This window comes from Lontra canadensis, unplaced genomic scaffold (assembly GCF_010015895.1).
Source record: "Lontra canadensis isolate GAN:19392208 unplaced genomic scaffold, GSC_riverotter_1.0 scaffold8, whole genome shotgun sequence".
NCBI lineage: Eukaryota > Metazoa > Chordata > Mammalia > Carnivora > Mustelidae > Lontra > Lontra canadensis.
Window position 1 is genome coordinate 26,065,718 of NW_022631002.1, and position 20,915 is coordinate 26,086,632.

The 20,915-nt window shown below is 57.3% G+C and overlaps 1 protein-coding gene across 4 annotated transcripts in view; it reads left to right on the forward strand.

Annotated features, from left to right (window-relative positions):
* KIFC3 (kinesin family member C3) overlaps window positions 1-20,449 on the forward strand; it is a 36,404-nt gene extending 15,955 nt beyond the window's left edge. For 3 of the 4 annotated variants that reach the window (XM_032854359.1, XM_032854361.1, XM_032854360.1), the window contains 16 exons: window positions 8,681-8,746; window positions 9,271-9,414; window positions 9,567-9,806; window positions 10,329-10,502; window positions 11,115-11,262; window positions 11,347-11,477; window positions 12,752-12,863; window positions 14,170-14,351; window positions 15,210-15,314; window positions 17,036-17,166; window positions 17,706-17,829; window positions 18,018-18,147; window positions 18,239-18,468; window positions 18,691-18,825; window positions 19,416-19,524; window positions 20,296-20,449. In XM_032854359.1, coding sequence (XP_032710250.1) covers window positions 8,681-8,746; window positions 9,271-9,414; window positions 9,567-9,806; window positions 10,329-10,502; window positions 11,115-11,262; window positions 11,347-11,477; window positions 12,752-12,863; window positions 14,170-14,351; window positions 15,210-15,314; window positions 17,036-17,166; window positions 17,706-17,829; window positions 18,018-18,147; window positions 18,239-18,468; window positions 18,691-18,825; window positions 19,416-19,524; window positions 20,296-20,321 — 2,187 coding nt within the window. In that variant the 3' untranslated portion in view covers window positions 20,322-20,449. Of the gene's footprint in view, window positions 1-8,680; window positions 8,747-9,270; window positions 9,415-9,566; window positions 9,807-10,328; window positions 10,503-11,114; window positions 11,263-11,346; window positions 11,478-12,751; window positions 12,864-14,169; window positions 14,352-15,209; window positions 15,315-17,035; window positions 17,167-17,705; window positions 17,830-18,017; window positions 18,148-18,238; window positions 18,469-18,690; window positions 18,826-19,415; window positions 19,525-20,095; window positions 20,125-20,295 lie in introns of all 4 variants that reach the window. The other variant, XM_032854358.1, reaches the window with a different exon arrangement.
* The last annotated feature ends 466 nt before the right edge of the window (window positions 20,450-20,915 follow it).

Here is a 20,915-nt window from a genome sequence, read left to right on the forward strand (position 1 = left end):
TCTCTGCCTCAGATCTGTGCCCTGAACTCAGGGCCCAGGGCTCTCTGTTGAGAGGCCTGCCCTCAGGTGGAGCCAAGTTCTTCCTCTGTGGTGACCCAGCCTGTGGACCTTCTGCTTGGGGGAACATGACTGAGTACTGTGACTTGTTCTTGGTTCTAGGGAGTAACAGATTACCTTTAGGCACTTTTTCAATGCAGCATTTTCCCCCAGCGCACCAGTGTCTCCTCTTCTCAAAACCTGTCTGTTCTGACCACCTGCCCCTTGGGGAGTTAGGCAGGCCTCCTTGGGGTGTCCCTAGTGCTCCATGTCTCCTTCTGAGACACTTACACCATTGTTTGCTGCCTCTGGGCCTGTCTGCCTCATTTTCGGGAGCTCCTCTAGGCAGAGTCACACACCAGCTTTGTATCTCTTTGCCTCCCATATCACCCTTCTGCCTCCTGCCCTCAGATGTTTGTGGAGTGCCTGGTATGTGCTGGGCACCAGGCTAACCACTGGGGACATCCAGATGGGCAGGCGTGCCCTGGCCTACAGAGGCTGCGGTCTAGCATCCTGGGGAAGGCAGACATTTGTTACATGCTCGTGTGTTAAGTTAGAAGAGTAATAAAGGCTCTGCAGGTGGGCACACACAGGGCATAAGGGCTTGTACCAGAGGCCTTTGTCTGGGACATCAGGACCTGTCAGGGAGGTCAGGTACAGCCTCCTTGAGAAAGTAGGGCTGGAACTAAGGTCTGGCACAAAGCAGAGGATGTGGGTTCTGAGCTGAGAAATCAGTCTGTGCAAAGGGACTGTGGCAGGAGGAGCAAGATGAGTACAGGGGCAGAACCACGGTTTGGTTAGCCCTGTGGGCCTGGGGGCTGGTCTAGGGCTCACACCCTGTAGGACATGCCTGGCCCGTGGCAGGAACTTAGCAGCAGCTCTTCTTTCCCTGTCCTGGCACTTTATTTTTGAAAAAGTTTTTCTTTAAAGGGCTTTACTGAAATATAATTCACATACCATAAAATTCACCCCTTTATGGTGTACAATTTAAAGATCTTAAGTATATTAAGATGGTGATTTGACCATCACCACCATCTAATTTCAGAACATCTTCATCTCCCTAAAAAGGCCTATTTCATCAGTCTCCTTTTCCCTGCCACCACAACCCCTGGTAACCAGGGATCCGCTTTCTGTTTGTAGGGATTTGCCTTTCCTGAACATTTCATAGAAATGAAATCATAACAACACGTGGCCTTTCGTAACTTTATTTTATTTTAAAGATTTTATTTATTTATTTGACAGAGATCACAAGTAGGCAGAGAGAGAGAGAGAAGGGGGAAAGCAGACTCCCTGCTGAGCAGAGAGCCTGATGCAGGACTTGATCCCAGGATCCCAAGATCATAACCTGAGTCGAGGGCAGAGGCTTAACCCACTGAGCCACCCAGGCGCCCCCTTTCGTAACTTTAAACAAATTAAAAAAATTTTTTTCTTCTTTTACTTTTTTATTTTTTGTAAAGATTTTAATTTATTTATTTGAGAGAGAGAGCGAGCACAAGTCAGGGGTTGGGAGGAAGAAGAAGACTCCCCGCTGGGCAGGGAGCCCAATGGAAGGCAGGGCTCGATCCCCAGACCCTGAGATCATGACCTGAGCTGTAGGCAGACGCTTAACAGACTGAGCCACCCAGGCGCCCCATTTAGCAAAATCTCCTTACTTTTTACAGGGGAAATGGAAGGTGAAGCATCTCAGCCTTCCTGGTGTCTTTGTGCCCTCGCTTTCCAGATCTTCCCAGCCCCTGTCCTCTCCCACCCCTGGCTTCCCTGGATGATTGGGAGAATTCCAAATGGTTCCTCCTCTTTGCTCGAGTCTGATCCTTAAATTTCTTCACTCAGAGTTCCTCACTGAAAATTTCAGGGGATGTCCCTGAAGCTCTAGGTCTCTGGACTCCTCTTCAGAGGGTCCAACTCTGTGGCACTCTGTCCTACCACATGGCCAGGAGCTGGGTTCAAATCCTGGCTCTGGGCTGCCTTCCCACAGTGCTCTTCCTGAAAGGCAGTGTAGCCCTGGCAGTTGAGTTCGAGGGCCCCCTGGAAATCCCCACAGACCCGAGTTTCAATCTGACGTCCACTGCTTAGTGGTCAGGTGACCTTGAACGAGTTGCTTAACTAAGGCTTAGCTTCATCTCTTGGAATCTTTGTTTTCTTCCTGGACAGTGGGGATAAGAATGGTATCTACCTCACAGAATTGGGGGGCTCAAAGGGATGATCTTAGGGAGCCCCCGTGCCCTACAGACCAAGCTGACTCAGTAAAGGGGGCTGCCATTATCCCGCTGGGACCTGGGCTTGTGTGGCTGCGGGAGTCTTTGGTGGCATCACCATGATCAATGTCATGGCAACAGTTGAATTTACCGGGAGCCCACTGTGCTCCTTGTGGGGAGCGGCCGGACCTCTGCTTCGGGCCTCTGGCTGAGCTAGGCCACAGAGGCCACCAGTCTTGACCTGGCAACCAACATGTGGCTGCGGCCAGTCTGGATGACTGTCCCCAGCATTGGCAACAACAGCCCCAGGCCACATCCTGGCAACCTCGAGCTCACTCTCCTTTGTGGATGTCCCTGGAGCAGTGGCCTCTGCACTCCCAAGTCTGCTACCCCCGGTCCACGTGCCCACACTGCACTCCCCTCTCTTTGCCCCTGAACCTCAAGGTAGAATCTTAAAAAACTGTGCTCAGAGACTGCAGACTGGTGGACTAGATCAGCCACCAAGTACGTCTTGTTTGCCTGTTTTTTTTTTTAACCATTAAAAACATTGTGATAAATACACCTAACAGAACATTTACCGTGTCAGCCATTTCGAGGTGTATAATTCAGGGTATGAATACGTTCACACTGCTGGGCAGCTCACACCACCATCCGCGCCCAGAACTCTTATCCCCTTGCAGACCTGAAACTGTTCCCTTTAAATACTAACTTCCTACTCCCACACCCCTGTCCCCCAGCCCCTGCCCTCCATGGTTCTACTCTCTGCCTCGACGAATGTAGCTATTCCTGGTGCTTCATGTAAGTGGAATCACAGTATTTGTCTTTTGCAACTGGCTTATTTCACTTACCGTGATGCTCCAAGTTCATCCATGCTGCGGCAAGCGGTAGGATTTCCTTTTTTTTTTTTTTTAAAGATTTTATTTATTTGTTTGAGAGAGGGTGTGTGTGAGTGCAAAGCAGACTCCCCACTGAGCATGGAGCCCCACACGGGGCTCGATCCCAGAACCCTGGGATCAGGGCCTGAGCCAAAGGCAGAGGCTTTACTGACTGAGCCACCCAGGCGCCCCAGGATTTCCTTCTTTTTCGAGGCAGAATAATATTCCCATGTATGGATGCACCACGCTTTGCTTATCCATTCATTCATCATTGGACGCTCAGGTTGCTTACGAATGAGGCCGCTACGGCCATGGGTGTGCAGATACCACTTCCGAGATATTTTAATTCCTTTTGGGTAAATGCCCCGAAGTGGAATTGCTGGGTCACATGGTCGTTCTAGTTAAAACTGAGTAATCTACCGTCCTGCTTTCCACAGCGGGTTCACCATTTCACATTCCCACCAGCAACACACAAAAGGTCTGGTTTCTCCATATTCTCAGCAATATTTGTTATTTTCTGAGGGTTTGTTTGCTTGTTTTTTTAAATCATAGCCATCATAATGGGTGTGAGGTGGAATCTTATCGTGGCTTTGATTAGCATCCCCCTCATGACTAGTGTGTGAGCTTCTTGTCACGTGCTCGTTGAGCGTGTGTCTGTCTTCCTTGGAGATGTGGCCATTCGAGACCTTTGCCTATCCTGAATTGTTTTGGTGGGGTTTTATTGTTTTGTTTTGTTTCTTTGTTTTTGTGGTTGTGTCGTAGTTCTCTCTGGATTCTGAATATTAACCCCTCATCAGTATATGATTTGCAGAGAGTTTCTCCCATTCCATGGGTCACCTTTCTGCTCTGTTGATGGTGTCTTTCGAGGCACAAAAGGTTTCATTTCGATGAAGTCCCGCTTATCTATTTTCTTGTGGGTTGCCAGTGCTGTTGGTGTCCCATCCAAGAGAGCACTGCCACATCCAGCGCTGTGAAGGTCTTCCTCTATATTTTCTTCTAAGAGTTGTATAATTTTAGCTTTTACATTGAGGTCTGTGATCTGTTTCGAATTAATTTTGTCTGTGGTATAAAGCAAGGGTCCAGCTTTATTCTTTTGCACGTGAATGTCCAGTTTCCCGGAACCATTTGTTGAAAAGACTGTCCTTTCCCCCACTGAATGGCCCTGGTGCCCTTGTCAAAAAGCAATTGACCACATACGTGAAAGTTTATTTCTGGGTTGTCTGTTCTATTCCATTGGTCTCTATGTCTGTCTTTGTGCCAATACGTCATTATTTTCATTGCTATAACTTCGTGATTAACTTCTGAAATCAGGAAGTGTGAGACCTCCAACTTTCTCTTCTTTTGAAAGTATGTTTTGGCTCTTGGGGGTCCTTTGAGATTTCATGTGAATTTTAGAATGGATTTTCTATTTCTGCAAAAAATGTCATTGAAATTTGGATGGGGATCGCATTGTGTCACTTTGGGTAAGACTGACATTCTAACAATATGACAGTCTGTGAACATGGAGTGTCTTTTTTTTTTAAGGTTTTTATTTATTTGAGAGAGCAAATGAGTACAAGCACGGGGAGAGACAGAGGGAGAGGAAGAAGCAGACTCCCCGCTGAGCAGAGCCTGACATGGGGCTCTATCCCAGGAGCCTGAGATCATGACCTGAACCCACGGCAGACACTTGACTGAGCCACCCAGGCATCTCAAGCTGTCTTTTCATTTATCGGTGTCATTTTTAATCGATTCCAACATTTTACAGTTTTAAATGTACAGATCTTTTGCCTCTTTAAGTTTATTCCTATTTTATTCTCCCTGATGCTATTGTAAATGGAATTGTTTCCTTAATTTCCTTTTTAGATTATTCATTGCGTGTAGAAGCACAACTGATTTTTTTTTTTAAGCTTTTATTTATTTGAGAGAGAGGGAGAGCGTGGGGAGAGAAGCAGAGGTGAGAGAGGGACAAGCAGGGCTCGATCTCCCCACCCTGAGATCATGACTGAACTGAAACCAAGAGTTGGCCCCTTAACTGACTGAGCCACCCAGGCATCCTGAGGAACCACCGATTTTTACATGTTGATTTTGTATCCTGTGACTCTGCTAAGTTTGCTTATTAGTTCTAATTGGCCTGCTTTTTTGTAATCAGATTAGTTGTCAATCTTTAAGCCTTGGCTAAATTCCCACAAAAATCTGGACTTCCTATTTTGTCAGAAAATATTGGAAGACGTGGCTTCTCTGGCCTGCCATTCCCGTGCGGCACCCACTGCCTGGGTCCTCGTAGCAGCTCCTGCCTTTGGCAGAAGCCAGCGTCCTTCCTCTGGTGCCCAGCGCTGCCCCCATCTCCAGCACCCCTCCTGCCCCACACCCTGCCTGACAGCCTCACTCAGAGACTCTGCTCTGCCTCTCGTGTACTCAGCATTCTTTCTCCTGCGTGTACCAGGGGCTGTCCTAGGCATGGGCAGTGTGGCACCCACACAGGAGACCAATATCTCTGCCTTTAGGGGCCTTCATTCTAACAATAGAACTCATTAAGTGCTTTACATGTATTATCTCATTTAATGTCACTTAATCCTCCAGACATCCTCCCAGGGGTGGCCTCATTAGGCCCATGAGGCCTAGTTGAGACTTTTCCAAGGTTACTCAGGGGGTAGGGTGATGTCTATTTTAGAAAGCTGGGCAGTCTGCCCTGAGAACCCAGGAGCTCAGCTGCCCCTCACTGGCAGAAGGACTCGGATGTGAACACTTGGCGGTGGGCAGGGCAGGCTAGATGGGGCCAGACGGGCATAGTGAGCAGTCATGTGGCCAGGAGTCGGGTGTCCTGTGAGGGTATATATGTGGGGACAGGATGCAGTGCTTCCCGGGGATGCCCCTCTGGCCTCTGTTTCCTTGAGGTGTTCTGGATCCCAGGACCTCTTGCCCTTTCAGCTCAGCCATGCCTTGATCTTGCCATTGAGAGAGCCCTCTTTTCCTCAGAAGATAGCTGTGGTGACTGTGAGGCGGCCTTGGCGGGAGGTGGGGAGGTAATCAGCAGGTTGTCTCCGCCGGTGGGAGCAGACAGTCTCGAACACAGCCCTTGGCGGGGGCAGCCCCACCCTCCTAGGAGCCTGCTTCTGCTGAGACGCGGAAATGTGGCAGACAGGCCCCAGCGCCCCGCTCCCACTGAGGCCCTCCGCACCGGGCCCGTGACCCAGTTTCTCTGGCTGCCGGGGAGCCTGAGCCTGGGCAGGGGTGTTGCACAGACCTAGTCCTGGTCCCTTCCTCCGCCCTGGGGTTGACGTGGGCAGCCTGCCAGGAGCCTGCTTCTCCTTTGGCCTGGCTCTCTGCACTCAGGAGTGTGCGTGCTGCGCTTCTGTTGTTATTCGGGGGTTTCCTGAGTATCTAGTGTGTGCCGGCCACCTGCTGGGGGCGGGGCCTCTGAGGGCTAACAGAGAAGGTCCCTCCCCTCTTTTCCTCCAGATGCAGGCACCACGACCAACTCAGCTGGGGCAGGTGTGTGAAGGGATGCTCACAGGAGCTCTCTCCCCTGGAAGGCCTTGCTCACCCCCAGTGCCCCACTCTATGCCCTCACCACTCCTGAAGCAGAGCCCTCTGGGTGGAGGGCAGCCGTCCCACTCCTGAGCCACGCACCACAGAGTGGCTTGGGCCTGACGGGCCACCCACAGTGTTGGTGGCCTGTGCCCCCAACCCCACCCCACCCCACCCCGTTGTCGGAGATGAGTCAGGAGCCAGGAGATGACTGACACCTCTGACAAAAAGAGTGTTTGACAGCCTCTTCCTCAACCCCCCACCCACAACCCCAGCCTTCTGTAGACAGTTCCTTTTGGGGCACACCTCAGGGATTCCAGGGAGAGCCCTGGAGCACCCAGAGTTCTGATTGTGATGCAAGAAGGGAGCAGGAGCCTGGGCTGCAGGCAGGCAGCAGGCGGGCCTCCTGCCCCCCCCAAGCAAGCCCTGGAGAACCCCACTTTTGCCGCATCCGGGTCTGAGCGCCAGTGGCGTTAGGGACGAGCGAGGTCAGAGCATGCCTGCTCGGTGCTGAGGAAGCGGCCTGTCTAGGGCACCTGCTTAGTGCAAGTGGGTCTTCCTGGGGCGATTTCCCAGGGAATGATGGGGGACAGGGGCACCCCAATCTTTCAAAGGGAAATAGACCCATCTATTTCAGGATGAGGGAGTGTGAGAGGAATTCCTGTTATTTGAGACTTAAAAATTGCCTGAAAGCACAAAGAATTTGTCGGGTGTAATTCTACAGTCCAGAGACCATCACTTTTGGCTGTTGCATTCACGGTTTTGTTTCTAGATTTTTGACCTAGTGTGTTGAGGGGTCTTCCTCCAGGTCAAAACTTTCGACAAACAACCATAACCACAACAGCCCGTGCGAGCACCCGCCGTGACCTACCTGACCGTCCCCCTGATGCTGGGTATTGAGGTTACCCCGGCTTCGCGGCTAAGGGGTAATGGGGCCTTCTGCCAGCGGTCCTTCGCTCATGCCAGCTCTCAGAGGAAGGGGGCAGAGAAGCGGCGCAGGCTTGGGCTGTCGTCCATTTCCTCCCTCACCAGCTCAGCTTGGGGGAGCAGAGGCTGCCGTGTCCCACTCTGGGAGACTGAGCACCTACCTGTGTGCCCCCTGTGCTGCCACAAACCACGGATGACATCTCAGCCATGTAAAATGGGGAGCTGTGATACACCCTCACCCGCTGTACCTGGCTGGCCCGGCGCCTGCAGGCAGCGGACTTCCTCAGCTGTTGCTTAGTAATAAGAACCCAGAGCGTCGTGGCCCTCTGGGGTAAAACCCACCTCCTAGTCCCCCACAGAGTGAGTCTGACTCCCTGGGCCTTTTCAAGGTGAGCTGCGGTCAGATACAGTCATCACAGAATGTTCTGGAAGAAGATGTCCAGACATGCCCTGAGAAACACTGGTACCAAAGTCTTCAGCTGTGTTTTTGGGTTACTTCCTGAGAGGTTCCTGGAGGGGGGCTGCAGGGAGGGCAGTCAGCAGAGGGTGACAGGGTGTGCACCCCCTTCTCTGCTGGCCCCAGCTCTCCAGCAAGGCAGACTGGGAGCTGGGGGGGACAGAGGTCTGAGATGTGCCCTGGTCCCTGCTAGACCTATATCCACAGGCTGACTTGCCAGGAACCCCCTGAATGGAAGAATCTAGGTTCTGGGCAAAGACCGATCTAGGTTCTATAGTGTCTGGAGTTTATACAATTTGGGAGCTCTTTTAAGAAAAAAGAATATAAAGTTACCAAGTTACAAATACCTGAGTAGACAGAGGCCACGACAAAGGCCAGTGTAAGGCAGGGGTCCTGAGGGTCAGCCCGAGTCTGGCGTGGGCTCTGAGTGGTGCAGGGGTCACCCCTGCTCTGCTTGCTCCCCAGACTTTTCTGAGAGCCTGGGCTCCCTGGGTCTTGCGTCGGGTGAGGGTGCTGAAGGCTGTTGGGACAGGGCAGGTGTCTCTCACCTGGAGTCCCAGGCATGCCCTGATGCTTGAACACAGGGAGGGCCGATGGGGGTTGGGGGCTGAGAGATCAGGCCTGAGTGTGGCTGGAGGTGAGGAACAAGGCTCACCATGACCGTGGCTTTGTGCCGGCAGGTGGAAAACCTGAAGGAGAAGCTCATCAGCCAGGCCCAGGAAGTGAGCCGCCTCCGATCAGAGCTGGTGAGGCTCCATACCACCATCCTGAGGTGGGGGCTGTTGGAGAGCTGACCCGGCCTTGTGCAGTCTGACCCTTCCGGATGGGGTGCGGGACCCCATCTCTGCACAGCCCTCATGTCCAGCCCGGGTGGGGGCCAGCAGACTGCCAGTCGGCCCCGAATACTTGTCACCATTCGCTAGGCCCTCGGAGGCCGTGTGACCGCCAAAGGGAGGGAGGTTACTTCTCGTCTGCTGATGTAAAAGAGGAGTGTGAAGTCTGTGTATAAATACGACTCTCTTGTTACTTTCACACTCAGGAAAATAGAATGAGAGGGGCAGGTGAAGGCCATCCCTCTGGCTCCCCTTCTCTCCTCTGTCTTCGCCTTATGTCCCTCTTGAGCTCCTGCTCTCTTCCCTCCCTTGCCCGCCTTTCTTTTTCTTCCTCTCCTATTCTCTCCCCTGCCCTTGCCCCCTGCCCCATCTCCCTGCTCTCTGCTGCCAGGGTCCTCCCAGGCCCCATGCGCCCCCTGTGCTCTGGCTCTCTGCAGGGGGGCACGGACTTGGAGAAGCACCGCGACCTGCTGGTGGCGGAGAATGAGCGGCTGAGGCAGGAGATGCGGCGCTTCGAGGCCGAGCTGCAGGAGCTGCGGGCCAAGCCGGCAGCCCCCTGCTCGGGCTGCGAGCACAGCCAGGTGAGCGGGCTGGCCTGGCCCCAGCTGCTCCTGCCAGGCTGGGTCCCTAGCGGCGAACCCGGTTCCTCACTGTGACCCCTGCCTGCTTGTCTGCCCTTCCCTCTGTCTGCTGCACACTGTCCCGGGCCCCGTTCCCGACCGCCTGCCTGCAGGAGAGCGCCCAGCTCCGGGACAAGCTGTCGCAACTCCAGCTGGAGGTGGCCGAGAACAAGGGCATGCTGTCCGAGCTGAACCTGGAGGTGCAGCAGAAGACTGACCGGCTGGCCGAGGTGGAGCTGCGGCTCAAGGACTGCCTGGCCGAGAAGGCGCAAGAGGAGGAGCGGCTGAGCCGGCGCCTGCGAGACAGCCACGAGACCATCGCCAGCCTGCGGGCCCAGTCGCCGCCCATCAAGGTGAGTCTCTGGCTGGGGCCACATATGGGGCCCTTGCTCTCTTGGCCCCTAGTGCCAAGGGCAGGGCTGCACCTTGTCTTGGTGAATGAGTAGGGGTGAGTGATTGGAGGAATCAGTCCAGATCTGTGCTCTGTCTTGCTCCCTCTCCTCCCCCTTCTTGCTGTCCGGGGCACGTAGTAGGCATCTGGCCCCTGAGGCTTGACGTGCCCGCACCTGCCAGGCATGGGTATGGGCATCGCAAGATTCTGCCCTTGTCTGGGCCCTTCTTGTCTGCTCCGTACCCAGTCTGGGGCCACAGCCAGGCTCTTGGTGAGCTTCCCGAAGCGAGAGGATTCCCGGAGGCCCCGCAGCATCCTGGAAAGCCAGAACCTTGAAGCTCCTCTAGTTTTTTTCCTGGGTGCTCTGGGTGGGATGTCCCTGAGGGTCCCCTCTCAAAGTCAGCTGCATCTCAGGCCCCCCCCCGCCAAGGGAGGCCAAGGGACCCTCACACCTCCACGTGCCTGTCCCTTCCTTCCCTCTCAGTACGTCATCAGGACTGTAGAGGTGGAGTCATCCAAGACCAAGCAGGCCCTCAGCGAGTCCCAGGCCCGGAACCAGCACCTTCAGGAGCAGGTGGCCATGCAGAGGCAGGTGTTGAAGGAGATGGAGCAGCAGCTGCAGAGCTCACACCAGCTGACCGCGCAGCTCCGGGCGCAGGTGCACAGGCTGCTGGGGGGTGCTTGGGGCTGGAGGAGAGCAGGGGCACACCCAGCTGGAAAGCCAGAGGTGAGCCGTCAGTATAGTGCAGTGGGTCAGCCCTCGGGAAGCCCACAGACCTGGGTTCCGGTTCCTCCTCTGCCGGCTGCCTGTGTGACCAAGGCCAAGTTTTGTCTGTGTCTCAGTTTCCTTATCTGTAGAATGATGCCCTCATGGAACCCACCTCCAGGGGGCGCTCAGGGACATAATCCCAAGAGTGTCCTTGCACAGCTGCCCACCACCCCACTTCGCCACACACACATTCTGGGAAAGGGAGGCCTGGTCACCATTATAACATATGCTCCGCCCGCTCTCCTGGGGCTTGTGACTTGTGCACCTGTTAGGTGCACCTGTTAGGTGCCAGGACCCAGGTGTTAGGGCTAATGAAGGAAAAAGCTGCATGGAGTCTTTCAGAGAGCGAGATGGCCATCTGCCCCTCTCCTGTGTGTGTGTGCGGACGTGTGGGGGGCACTGTACGCCCACGTGCATGTGGGGTAAGGCGTGGGGCTTCTTTTGGGCACCCATCCCTCTCCCTCCCGAGCCCCACACTGAGCTTCTGGCCTGGGCCATCAGATCGCCATGTATGAGTCTGAGCTGGAGCGGGCACATGGGCAGATGCTGGAGGAGATGCAGTCCCTGGAGGAAGACAAGAACCGGGCCATCGAGGAGGCCTTTGCCAGAGCCCAGGTGGAGATGAAGGCTGTGCACGAGAACCTGGCAGGTGAGCCAGCCGGCCGGGCCCTGCCCCGCCCCCCTTCCCGCAGCCCCTCAGCCTGCCCACCTTGCACCTCTCATGTCCCCCAAGGTGTCCGGACCAACCTGCTGACGCTGCAGCCAGCACTGAGGACCCTCACCAGCGACTACAATGGGCTCAAGCGGCAGGTGCGGGGCTTCCCCCTGCTTCTGCAGGAGGCCCTCAAGAGCGTCAAGGCTGAGGTGAGTGCAGTGTGTGCCTGAGGGAGTGGGGAGGAGGCTCGGAGAGGCCCCGAGCCCAGTCCTCCATTCCAAAATGCAGCAAAGCCCCCCTAGGCAACAGCTGTCCTCCCCCTCACGGGGACCAACTGACAGACTGGTCAGGGGCACGTATTTTGGTATTTGTCTTATGACTCTTTATTTATTTTTTATTTTTTAGAGTGGGGGAGAGGAGGGGCAGAGGGAGAATCTTAAGCAGGCTCCATACCCAGAGCAAAGCCCAACATGGGGCTCGATCTCACGACCCTGAGATCATGACCTGAGCCAAAATCAAGAGTCAGACGCTTAACCAACTGAGCCACACAGGTGCCCGTGCTTCTTAGGAATCTTTAAACCAAGCATGCAGCATATATCCTTGTATCTCAGGCATGCTACGTATATTCTTATGTCAGTTTGTTTTAATTTTCTTAAGCTGTTCTCATACAGCATGAGAATAGCCAACGTCTTTGAGTGCCTCCTACGTGCCAAGCCTTTCATAGCCGTCAGCTCCTTGAATCTGTACCATGGCCCCGCAGGGTAGAGAGACTGATATATTTTGGGAATAGAAAATAGTTCTTTTTCTGTAGAAAAATTATGTCAATAACATATGGACATGGTAGAAAGTTCAAACCGTGCAGAAGGTCATTAGATGAAGAGGAAGGGCCCCTCTCTGCCGCCCTGGCCTGCACTCCCCAGAGGCAGATGCCCGTCAGGATCTGAGCCCCGAAACCCTGTGGACACACTCCTTTCTGCCCAACAGAAGGGAACATTGCATGTGTGGTCTGCATTTTGCTTCTTTTCCCCTATGAAGTGTGACTTGCAGATCGTTACCACCCAGGTGCTACAGATCCACAGATTAGATGGTGTTATTTCCATTTTACAGATGAGAAAAATGAGACGTGATGACCCAGCTGGTTGTCTTAGGTCCCCCAGCTGCTCAGGGGTAGAGCTGGAATCTGGCTCCAGTTGGGTCGTATTATTACAGCCAGGCACTGGTGGTGGGGAGTGAGGGCGGAGTCCTGGCTGTTTGCTTTGTTAGCAGGGTGACCTTCCTCGGCGTAGTCTCTTTGAGGCTCAGTTTGTTTCTCTCTAAAACAGTGGGGGCAGCTGCACCTCTGAGCAGAGGCTGTTGGAAGGAGTTGACAGGTGACAGCGCACCTCAAGCACTCAGCTCGGGGCAGGAGGGGGAACAGGCCAGGGAACAGGCCGGTTTGGTGGATCCAGCCCCCTAGAGCGCTGTGCGTGCCCCCTCTCCCCAGATCGGCCAGGCCATCGAGGAGGTCAACAGCAACAACCAGGAGCTCCTGCGCAAGTACCGGCGGGAGCTGCAGCTGCGGAAGAAATGCCACAACGAGCTGGTGCGGCTGAAAGGTGACTGCTGGGGTGGGGTAGGGGGGGGGGGGGGGGGGCAGGGGAGGAGGCTGGGGCGCCCCGCACAGGGGTCCCACCTGGCTTGGAGCTGATGCTGGCCTGCCCCCCTACCCCTCCGCCCAGGCCCAGGCTCACTCCCTGGAGCCTGTGCCCTGTCACTAGGGGCTCCTGTACCTCCCACTTTCTGTAGATGAGGGAACCCGGGCCCAGAGAGGTCAGCGAACTGGCTCAGACCCGCATGGCTACTGAGTGGCCCACCTTGGATCTGGACTTGGATCCGTCCAGCTCTGAAACCCTTCCCCCCAGTGCCTGTGGCAGGCGCCCCCAGGCCCTGAGGCAGGGAGGGGGGAACAGCGGGGGGAGGGGTGCAGAAGCCCTGGGTGGTGGGTGGCTGGAAGGCAGCTTGCTCTGACCCAGGGCCAGGAGGAGCCTGAGAATGCTTGTTCACAGCACAAAGGGCCGGGGGTGAGGGGGTGCTGTTCCAGACACTGAGACGTGGCCGTGGGCCCCCAGATGCTGTTGCTGCCCTCACAGGGCTCACTGCGGCTGGGGGAGCAGACGCTGATCTGTAAGCACCCAGAGAACCCCGACACTGCCCCTGTTACTGGGGCGGGGGAGGGGCTCTAAGAGCCCCTCTGTGTCTGACAGTCGGGGGTGTTGCAGGGCTTCCTGAAGGAGGCAAAGCCATGGCTGAGGCCTGGATAATGGGTTGGAGTGTACAGGTGAAGGGGAAGGTGGGGACGTGCTGGCTGTCGTGGAGAGTTTGTTCTTCTTTCCGGGAGCACTGAGATCTGGCGGAAGGGCTTGAAGCAAGAGGATGGCACAGTCTGTGCCCCCAGGACCCCCCCGAGCTGCCTTGTTGCCTGTCCTCTTTCCATGTGCTGCTTGTCCACCTGCTGTCTGGTTCTCTTTGCCCATCTGGTTCCCAAGCCCTGTTCGGGCATCCACAAAGTCCTTTTAGAATGACAGAACAAGTCCCTTGGCTTACTGGGACCCATACCCCTCATGGAATAAAGAAAACTGAAGTTCAGAGATAGTGTCCATTTGGTATCCCACCCAGACTGGGTGCAGTGCCTGAGCCCCACAATTAACCTTTCCTCCCTGTCCCCAACGTGAGGCTCCCACTCTCAGCCGGTTTGCCCAGGAAAAAAGTGTCCTGATGCATGAATTCATGGTGGTGCGAGTGACTGACAATAGAGCATTGCGGGTGGCCTTGCTCAGAAGGCTAGGACACCAAAGGATCCCAGTGGGGAGGCAGCCTGGTCTTGACTGTATGTACCTTTCTCTCCTCCCCCACACAATCCAGGGAACATCCGGGTGATTGCTCGTGTCCGGCCAGTCACCAAAGAGGATGGGGAAGGACCTGATGCGACCAATGCTGTGACCTTCGATGCTGACGACGACTCCATCATCCACCTGCTGCACAAAGGAAAGCCTGTATCCTTCGAGCTGGACAAGGTCTTCTCCCCGCGGGCATCACAGCAGGACGTGAGTGTGGCCCTGTGGGGAAGCGGACAGAGAGCAGTGCGGGGTTGCCGGGTGGGGTGGGGGCACACAGGGAGAGATGAAGGGGGCATATACAGAAAGAAATCTAAGAGTGGGAGAGACAGGATGGAGAAGCTAGGGGTGCTGGGATGCCTTGCTTCTTCCACTGGAGGTGAGAAGACAGTGGGAAGATAAGGCTGAGAGGCCTCTGCTGAAAGGAGATTCAAGGACAGCCTATGGCACCTCCAGGATTCATCCCACCCGTACAGCCCCGCCCACTCAGAGGCTCCTCCCACCCACGTGCCCATGCCCACCTACGCAGCCCCTCCTACACTCACAGCCCCGCCCACCCACCTGACCCTGGCGGTCGTTGCTTTTACAGCCCGGAGCACCGGGATCCGTCCCACAGGTAATCCTAGGACTCCGCAGCTGCCCCGTGGAGCCCTCAGCCCGTAAGAGCCACGTGGTCTCAGCAGCGTTCTCCTCTCTGCCAGGGCTGACCGGCCAGACCTGTCCTGCTTGTACCCTCCTGTCCCTGTGCTTGGCGTCACCTTTGCCCCGTCCTCTGTGGGCAGACAGGCTGCATCAGGTGCCAGGCACATGCCTGCCTCCGCCTTCATCTTGCTGAGCTCTCCTTCAGTGTGAGAGAAGCTGGAGGCCGGGCAGCCCTTCCTCAGGCGCTGGCTGGCAGGAGGCACTGCCCTGTCTTCCCTTCAGTCTTGACAATCCGATTTCCCACTGAGGTCTGTTGTAAGGGTCCTGCTGAGGGAGAGGGCCATCCGGGGAGCTGACAAGACTTAGAGCTGGCGGGGGGCTCTTGGAGGGTGGGGCTCGCCATCTCATCCCACGTCCCCTCCCCAGGTGTTCCAGGAGGTGCAAGCCCTGATCACCTCCTGCATCGATGGCTTCAATGTCTGCATCTTCGCTTATGGCCAGACGGGTGCTGGCAAGACGTACACGATGGAGGTGGGTACCTGCTGCTGGGGGCAGGAGTTCGGCCAGTGAGGACCACCCCCTTGCTGCCCTCGTGCCTTCAGGTTTCCAGCGGCCCAGGAGCAGAGCTGCTAGTTGTCTGTGTTAGGCCCCAAGGCACCAGGCCTGGAGAGAGGGCATCTTGCCCAGGAGGACCTGAGACGGTCCTGGTGGGTATGGGGCGGGACTGGCGCTCTGTCAGCAAACTGGCATCAGGGAGCCCTCCATCTGACATTAGACTCGAGGCCAGACCTCCTGTGTGTCTCTGGGGTTGGGCTTTCATTTCACCGCCATGCACTGAGAGGGCAGCCATGCAGCGCTGGGCCTGGGACTGTTAGGATGAATGAGGGCAGTCTCTGCTCCCTCGGTCGGGGTGGGACCTCAGCTCCCCGCAGCCAACCCCCCTAGGCTGAGTGGCAGGAGAGGGAAGCATTGAGAGGAGGAAAGATCTCAACTCTAGGTAAAAGTGGAAGGTGGTTCCTGGGGATGTCTTTGGTTTGTTAGCATTTCCCCGGCTCTTGGGGGGGCGCTGTGGGGTTCTCTGGAAAGGAGTGAGGACAGGTGTCCCAGTGTCTGGACAGCCTCCTTTCGGGGAGGCTGCCATGTGGGCTTTCTTCCCAGTCTGGTCCCTGCTTTTGCCCTAGTTCTGGGACTGATGAGACTGGGTAGTGCGGTGCAGGCCAAGCAAGGTGGTGGGTGGGGGAAGGGGGTCTGCATGGACTAACTCTGTCTTGGGTACTCAGAGTTGGGGTGACCCCCCCAGGAGCATCTGTCTTCCAGCAACACATCTCAAGACCCATGTACATTGGGCGCTGCTCTGGGGGCCGGGCACAGCTGTGACCACAGAGTATCTGCTCCCCAGAGCCAGCCCGCCAGTTGGGGGGGACAGCAGTGCCCACAGCAAATCAGGCTGTGTCCTGTCAGGGGCTGGAGAGGAAATCTAAAGCCTGGTATGAGGAATCAGCAAGTGAGGGAGGGCTCAGGCCTTTGGAGGGAAGATGAAGCCATCTGCCTGCGGAGGGTACATTGGAGGCCCCCATGGGGGTGTGTGGGGAAGAGCATTCCAGGCATGGGGATCAGCAGGGTTGAGGCCACAAGGCCGGAACATGCTGGGGGTACTGAGGCCTGGCAAGGAGGCCAAGCCACAGAAGTGGAAGGGGGTGGGAGGTACGACATAAGGGGAGGCAACAGCTCAGGTGAGAACTCCAGATTTCCTTCTAGAAGGGCTAGCCAGCCCATCCAGCCCCAAGGCACTTGTGGCTCTGCCTGTGCCTCTCTTCCACCACCCACAGAGCCCAGCCCATGGCCTCCCTGACATGAGCCCCCCTCTGGGTGGTGGCAGGGACATCACAGGTTCCCAGTGCCCCCTCCCAGGGCCCATCCCCCCAGGAGCAGGTATGCACCTGGCGCTCAGCAGCCCTCGTGTGCCAGCCAGTGCTTCACCCAGTCCTCTGCTCTAAGTCTCAGGCTAGTCCTGGCAGGGCAGTACTATGGGAAGGTGGGGGGAAACTGAGGGCCAAGAGGGTGACGTTGCTTACAGCTAGGGGAGGGTGTTTGGGAGGCAGACCAGTGGGTAGGTGGAAGCTTTGGGCTGGGCGGCTGGCCTGTGGTCACCCAAGGGGGAGTGGGCCACAGACCCCACACGAGCATCTGCACGGCCCACCCCTTGTGGCCAGGAGAGGCCTGGATCACGGGGGCCTTGCTTCTGCCTCCAGGGGACCCGTGAGAACCCAGGCATCAACCAGCGGGCCCTGCAGCTGCTCTTCTCTGAGGTGCAGGAGAAGGCTTCCGACTGGGAGTACACCATTACGGTCAGCGCGGCCGAGATCTACAACGAGGTCCTCAGGTGGGAGGCCCTGCATGGGGCGTGGGCCTCCAGGGTGGCTCTGTGGTCCTCGGGGCCATGGGGGGCCATGCAGGATGAAGATTGGAGTTGGGGCCCCATGTCCTGCTTCAGCCCAGGGGTACAGTGGTCCCAGCAGGGCAGGCAGCAGGGAGGAGGGCTCACTCCGAGTCTACCTGGGGCACCCAGACCAGACTGGATGCTCCTTTCTCTCCAAGTCCACCTGTTCTCTCTGTAGGCTACACCAGGTGGTGAGAAATGAGAGTAGGGATTTGGGGGGCCCTGCCCACAAGAGCTCAGTTCATTGTCGGCGGGAGTAGCACTACCACAAGACTTTTGGGGAACATTGTCTCTGCCCCTCAGCGGACTGCATGCAGGGAAGGAGCTAGAGGAGATCGGGGCATGGCCCAATAGTTAAAGAAGGCTTCTGATGGTGCGATGCAGTGGGAGAACATTCCAGATGTGGGGGGTGGAGAGCAGGGTGTGGTTCAAGCTGAGGCAGATGTGGGAGGAGGGAGTGACCGTCTAGACTGTCCCTGCAGGGACCTGCTGGGGCAGGAGCCTCAGGAGAAACTCGAGATCCGGCTGTGCCCAGACGGCAGTGGGCAGCTGTACGTGCCAGGGCTGACGGAGTTCCAGGTGCAGAGCGTGGACGACATCAACAAGGTACAAGTTTGGGGAGGCCTGCGGGGCGGGGAAGTGCTGGGGAGCCCCCTGCCCACAGGCTGAGCCGAGTTGGAGCAGGACATGTGGGATTCGATGCAGTCTCTGCCCAGCCCCCAGGGCTGGGGACACCCCCTCCCAGGGGTCCTCGGGGATGAGGTGATTCCAGAGCCCGCCCTGCTCCCTGCCAGGTGTTTGAGTTTGGCCACACAAACCGCACGACGGAGTTCACCAACCTGAACGAGCACAGCTCCCGCTCGCACGCCCTGCTCATCGTGACGGTGCGCGGGGTGGACTGCAGCACTGGCCTCCGCACCACGGGTGAGTGTGGGCTGCGGGCGGCCGCGTCACAGGACCCCTGACACCTGCTCTGCGCGGGGCGGCCTTGACCTGTCCGGGGTCCTCTCTGCAGGGAAGCTGAACCTGGTGGACCTGGCCGGCTCGGAGCGCGTGGGCAAGTCCGGGGCCGAGGGCAGCCGGCTGCGGGAGGCACAGCACATCAACAAGTCGCTGTCCGCCCTGGGGGATGTCATTGCTGCCCTGCGCTCTCGCCAGGGCCACGTGCCCTTCCGCAACTCCAAGCTCACCTACCTGCTGCAGGACTCACTCAGTGGGGACAGCAAGACGCTCATGGTGGTGCAGGTAAGGTTCTCAGGTGGGCCGGGAGGGCGGGCCATCAGGGTGTGGGGCTTGGCCGGCACCACAACTGGGGACTCCATTCCCCTGCGGCCCAGGTGCCCCAGGCAGGGCAGGGCAGGGACCTTTGTCCTCAGTAGCTCTGAAGTCTGTGCACACACTGCCCCTTTCAGTTCTGAGGGGGAGGCCCACTGGCCTGGGTGGGGAATGAGCTCTCGTGTCCCCTAGGTGTCCCCCGTGGAGAAGAACACCAGCGAGACACTGTACTCCCTCAAGTTTGCTGAGAGGGTGCGCTCTGTGGAGTTGGGCCCTGGGTCCCGCAGGGCAGAGCTCGGGTCCTGGTCCAGCCAGGAGCATCTGGAGGTATGGTGACCGCCACAGACGCCTCTTGGGCTGTCAAGTCCAGGTCAGGGGCAGGAAGGAGGGTCTGGGATCGGGGACAGCCGAGAGGAAGATGCCAGAAGTGGGGGGCTGTGGATCCAGCACCTGAACCCAGGAGCCTCTATTTATTTTAAAGATTTTATTTGAGAGAGCAAAAGCAAGAGCGAGCTTGGGAAAGGGGGGAAAAGGAGAGGGAGAAGCAACTCCTCGCTGAGCAGGGAGCCTGACTCTGGGCTTGATCCCAGGACCCTGAGACTGTGACCTGAGCTGAAGGCAGACACTTAACCAACTGAGCCGCCCACGTGCCAGGAGGCTTTTTAGTCTAACTCTTCTGGGCCGCAGAACTAGCTGTGGCCGTCCTCCGCTGGCCGCGGGGTGGGTGGGAGTAACTCACCCCCTTCCTTACAAACACGGTCTCAGGTCATCCTGGGGCTCTCCTCATCGTGCCCATTTTTGCAGAGGAACATACAGTTTCAGGAGGCTGGGAGGGGAATGGGGGGGGGCACCACGGTGGAGGTATGGAGCCAGGGCAGCGTGGCCTCCGCCCACCTGCTCACCCCTGCCACCCACAGTGGGAACCGGCTTGCCAGACCCCACAGCCCTCAGCACGAGCGCACTCCGCCCCCGGTTCTGGGACCACCAGCCGCCCGGGCTCGATCCGGAGGAAGCTGCAGCCCTTGGGTGAGCATTCGGGGAGTGGGCAAGTGTGTGTGGTGGGGTGGGGAGAGGTGAGCCTCCCTCCAGGTAGCACTGGACTGCCCTCGCCTGAATGGACTTTTTGTTTTCAAGTTTCTAAAACTCATGCAGAACCTGTTTTACAACCTTTTCTAGCCTTGGGAAGGAGTCAGGGCAGGAAGTATTAGGCCCATTTTACAGATAGAACATGAAAGGTCCCTTGGTGGGGGGGGGGCATGTAAGGAGAAACCCAGCCCTTGGGGCTCCAAGCAGGGCTGCTGGCTCAAAGCCCAGAACAGAGTTCTGAGGCTGTGCTCAAGCAGCCTTTCAGGGCAGGCCGGGCACCCCTGCCCTGGGCCTGGCTCCTGGAGGGGGGGTGGTGGCAGGGCCCACCCAGGTCTCAGGTAAGGAGTGAGCCCACCCCAGGCCTGGAATTCAGAGTCCCAGCCCCCTGTGTGGCCCCTCTCACAGAAGGACCTGGCAAGGCCTGGGTCTAAGGAGGCAGGAGCCTCAGGGTCCTGGGGAGTCCCGGCCCCAGGCAAGCCCACCAGTGAGACACCTGTTGCTTTGATTTCAGCCTGACGGCTGGGGCTGCAGAGTCTCCAGGTGAGTGTGGGGCCAGCAGCCCGGGCCTGCCCACCTTGGGGTGCAGGGCTGTGCCGGGGAGAGGGCTGCTCAGGGCTGGGCCCGTCCTGCTGCTGGCTGCTGTGTGCTTCTGCCTGGCTCCCTTGTGTCTGCATATGCCCAGGCTAACGACCCTCTCCCCCCATTCTGCAGGGAAGTCCAGGCCGGTGCCTGTGTGATGGACGTGATCCCCCTGCCAGCCCGGGGACTGGGGCCTGCGGCCTGGCCGGCCTGCTCCCGCTGTAGCACCGGGAGCCCGGGGTGGAGGCCGGAGTGGAGGTAGCCCTTCTGTCTCGCATCAGAGATGCACTCAGAGATGAGAAAACATGTTCAGAAGGAAATGGTGTCTCTTAGCACGTGGCTGTGGGTGCAAAAGGCATGGGCTGGAAGGGCAGGGATGGCCCACTCCACCTGGCAGGCCCGGGCCCTCAGGGAGCTCTTGTCAGGCGGGCAGGAGTAGGTGGGAGGGTGGGCCTCTTGCCTGGCCTGGTTGGGCTGTCCTGCGCCTGCCAGGCCCTGCTGTAAGGGGTGGGTGGAGGAGCCCCTGGAAAGCAAAGGACCCATGGGATCTGGGCAGTTGGTGGGCACCCAGGGGCAGCCCTGGCCCCACTCCCCTCCAAGGTGGGCCCCTGTGCTGGATTGTATATAGTGTTCCTAGGTGTACATAGGAGCGTGGCCCTCCCTGCTGAGGGCTGGGCTGTATTTATGGCTGGCGGGAGGCCAGAGGCAAGGGGTCTTTCTGCTCCTCTCATCTGCCTGGTATCAGGCGCTCT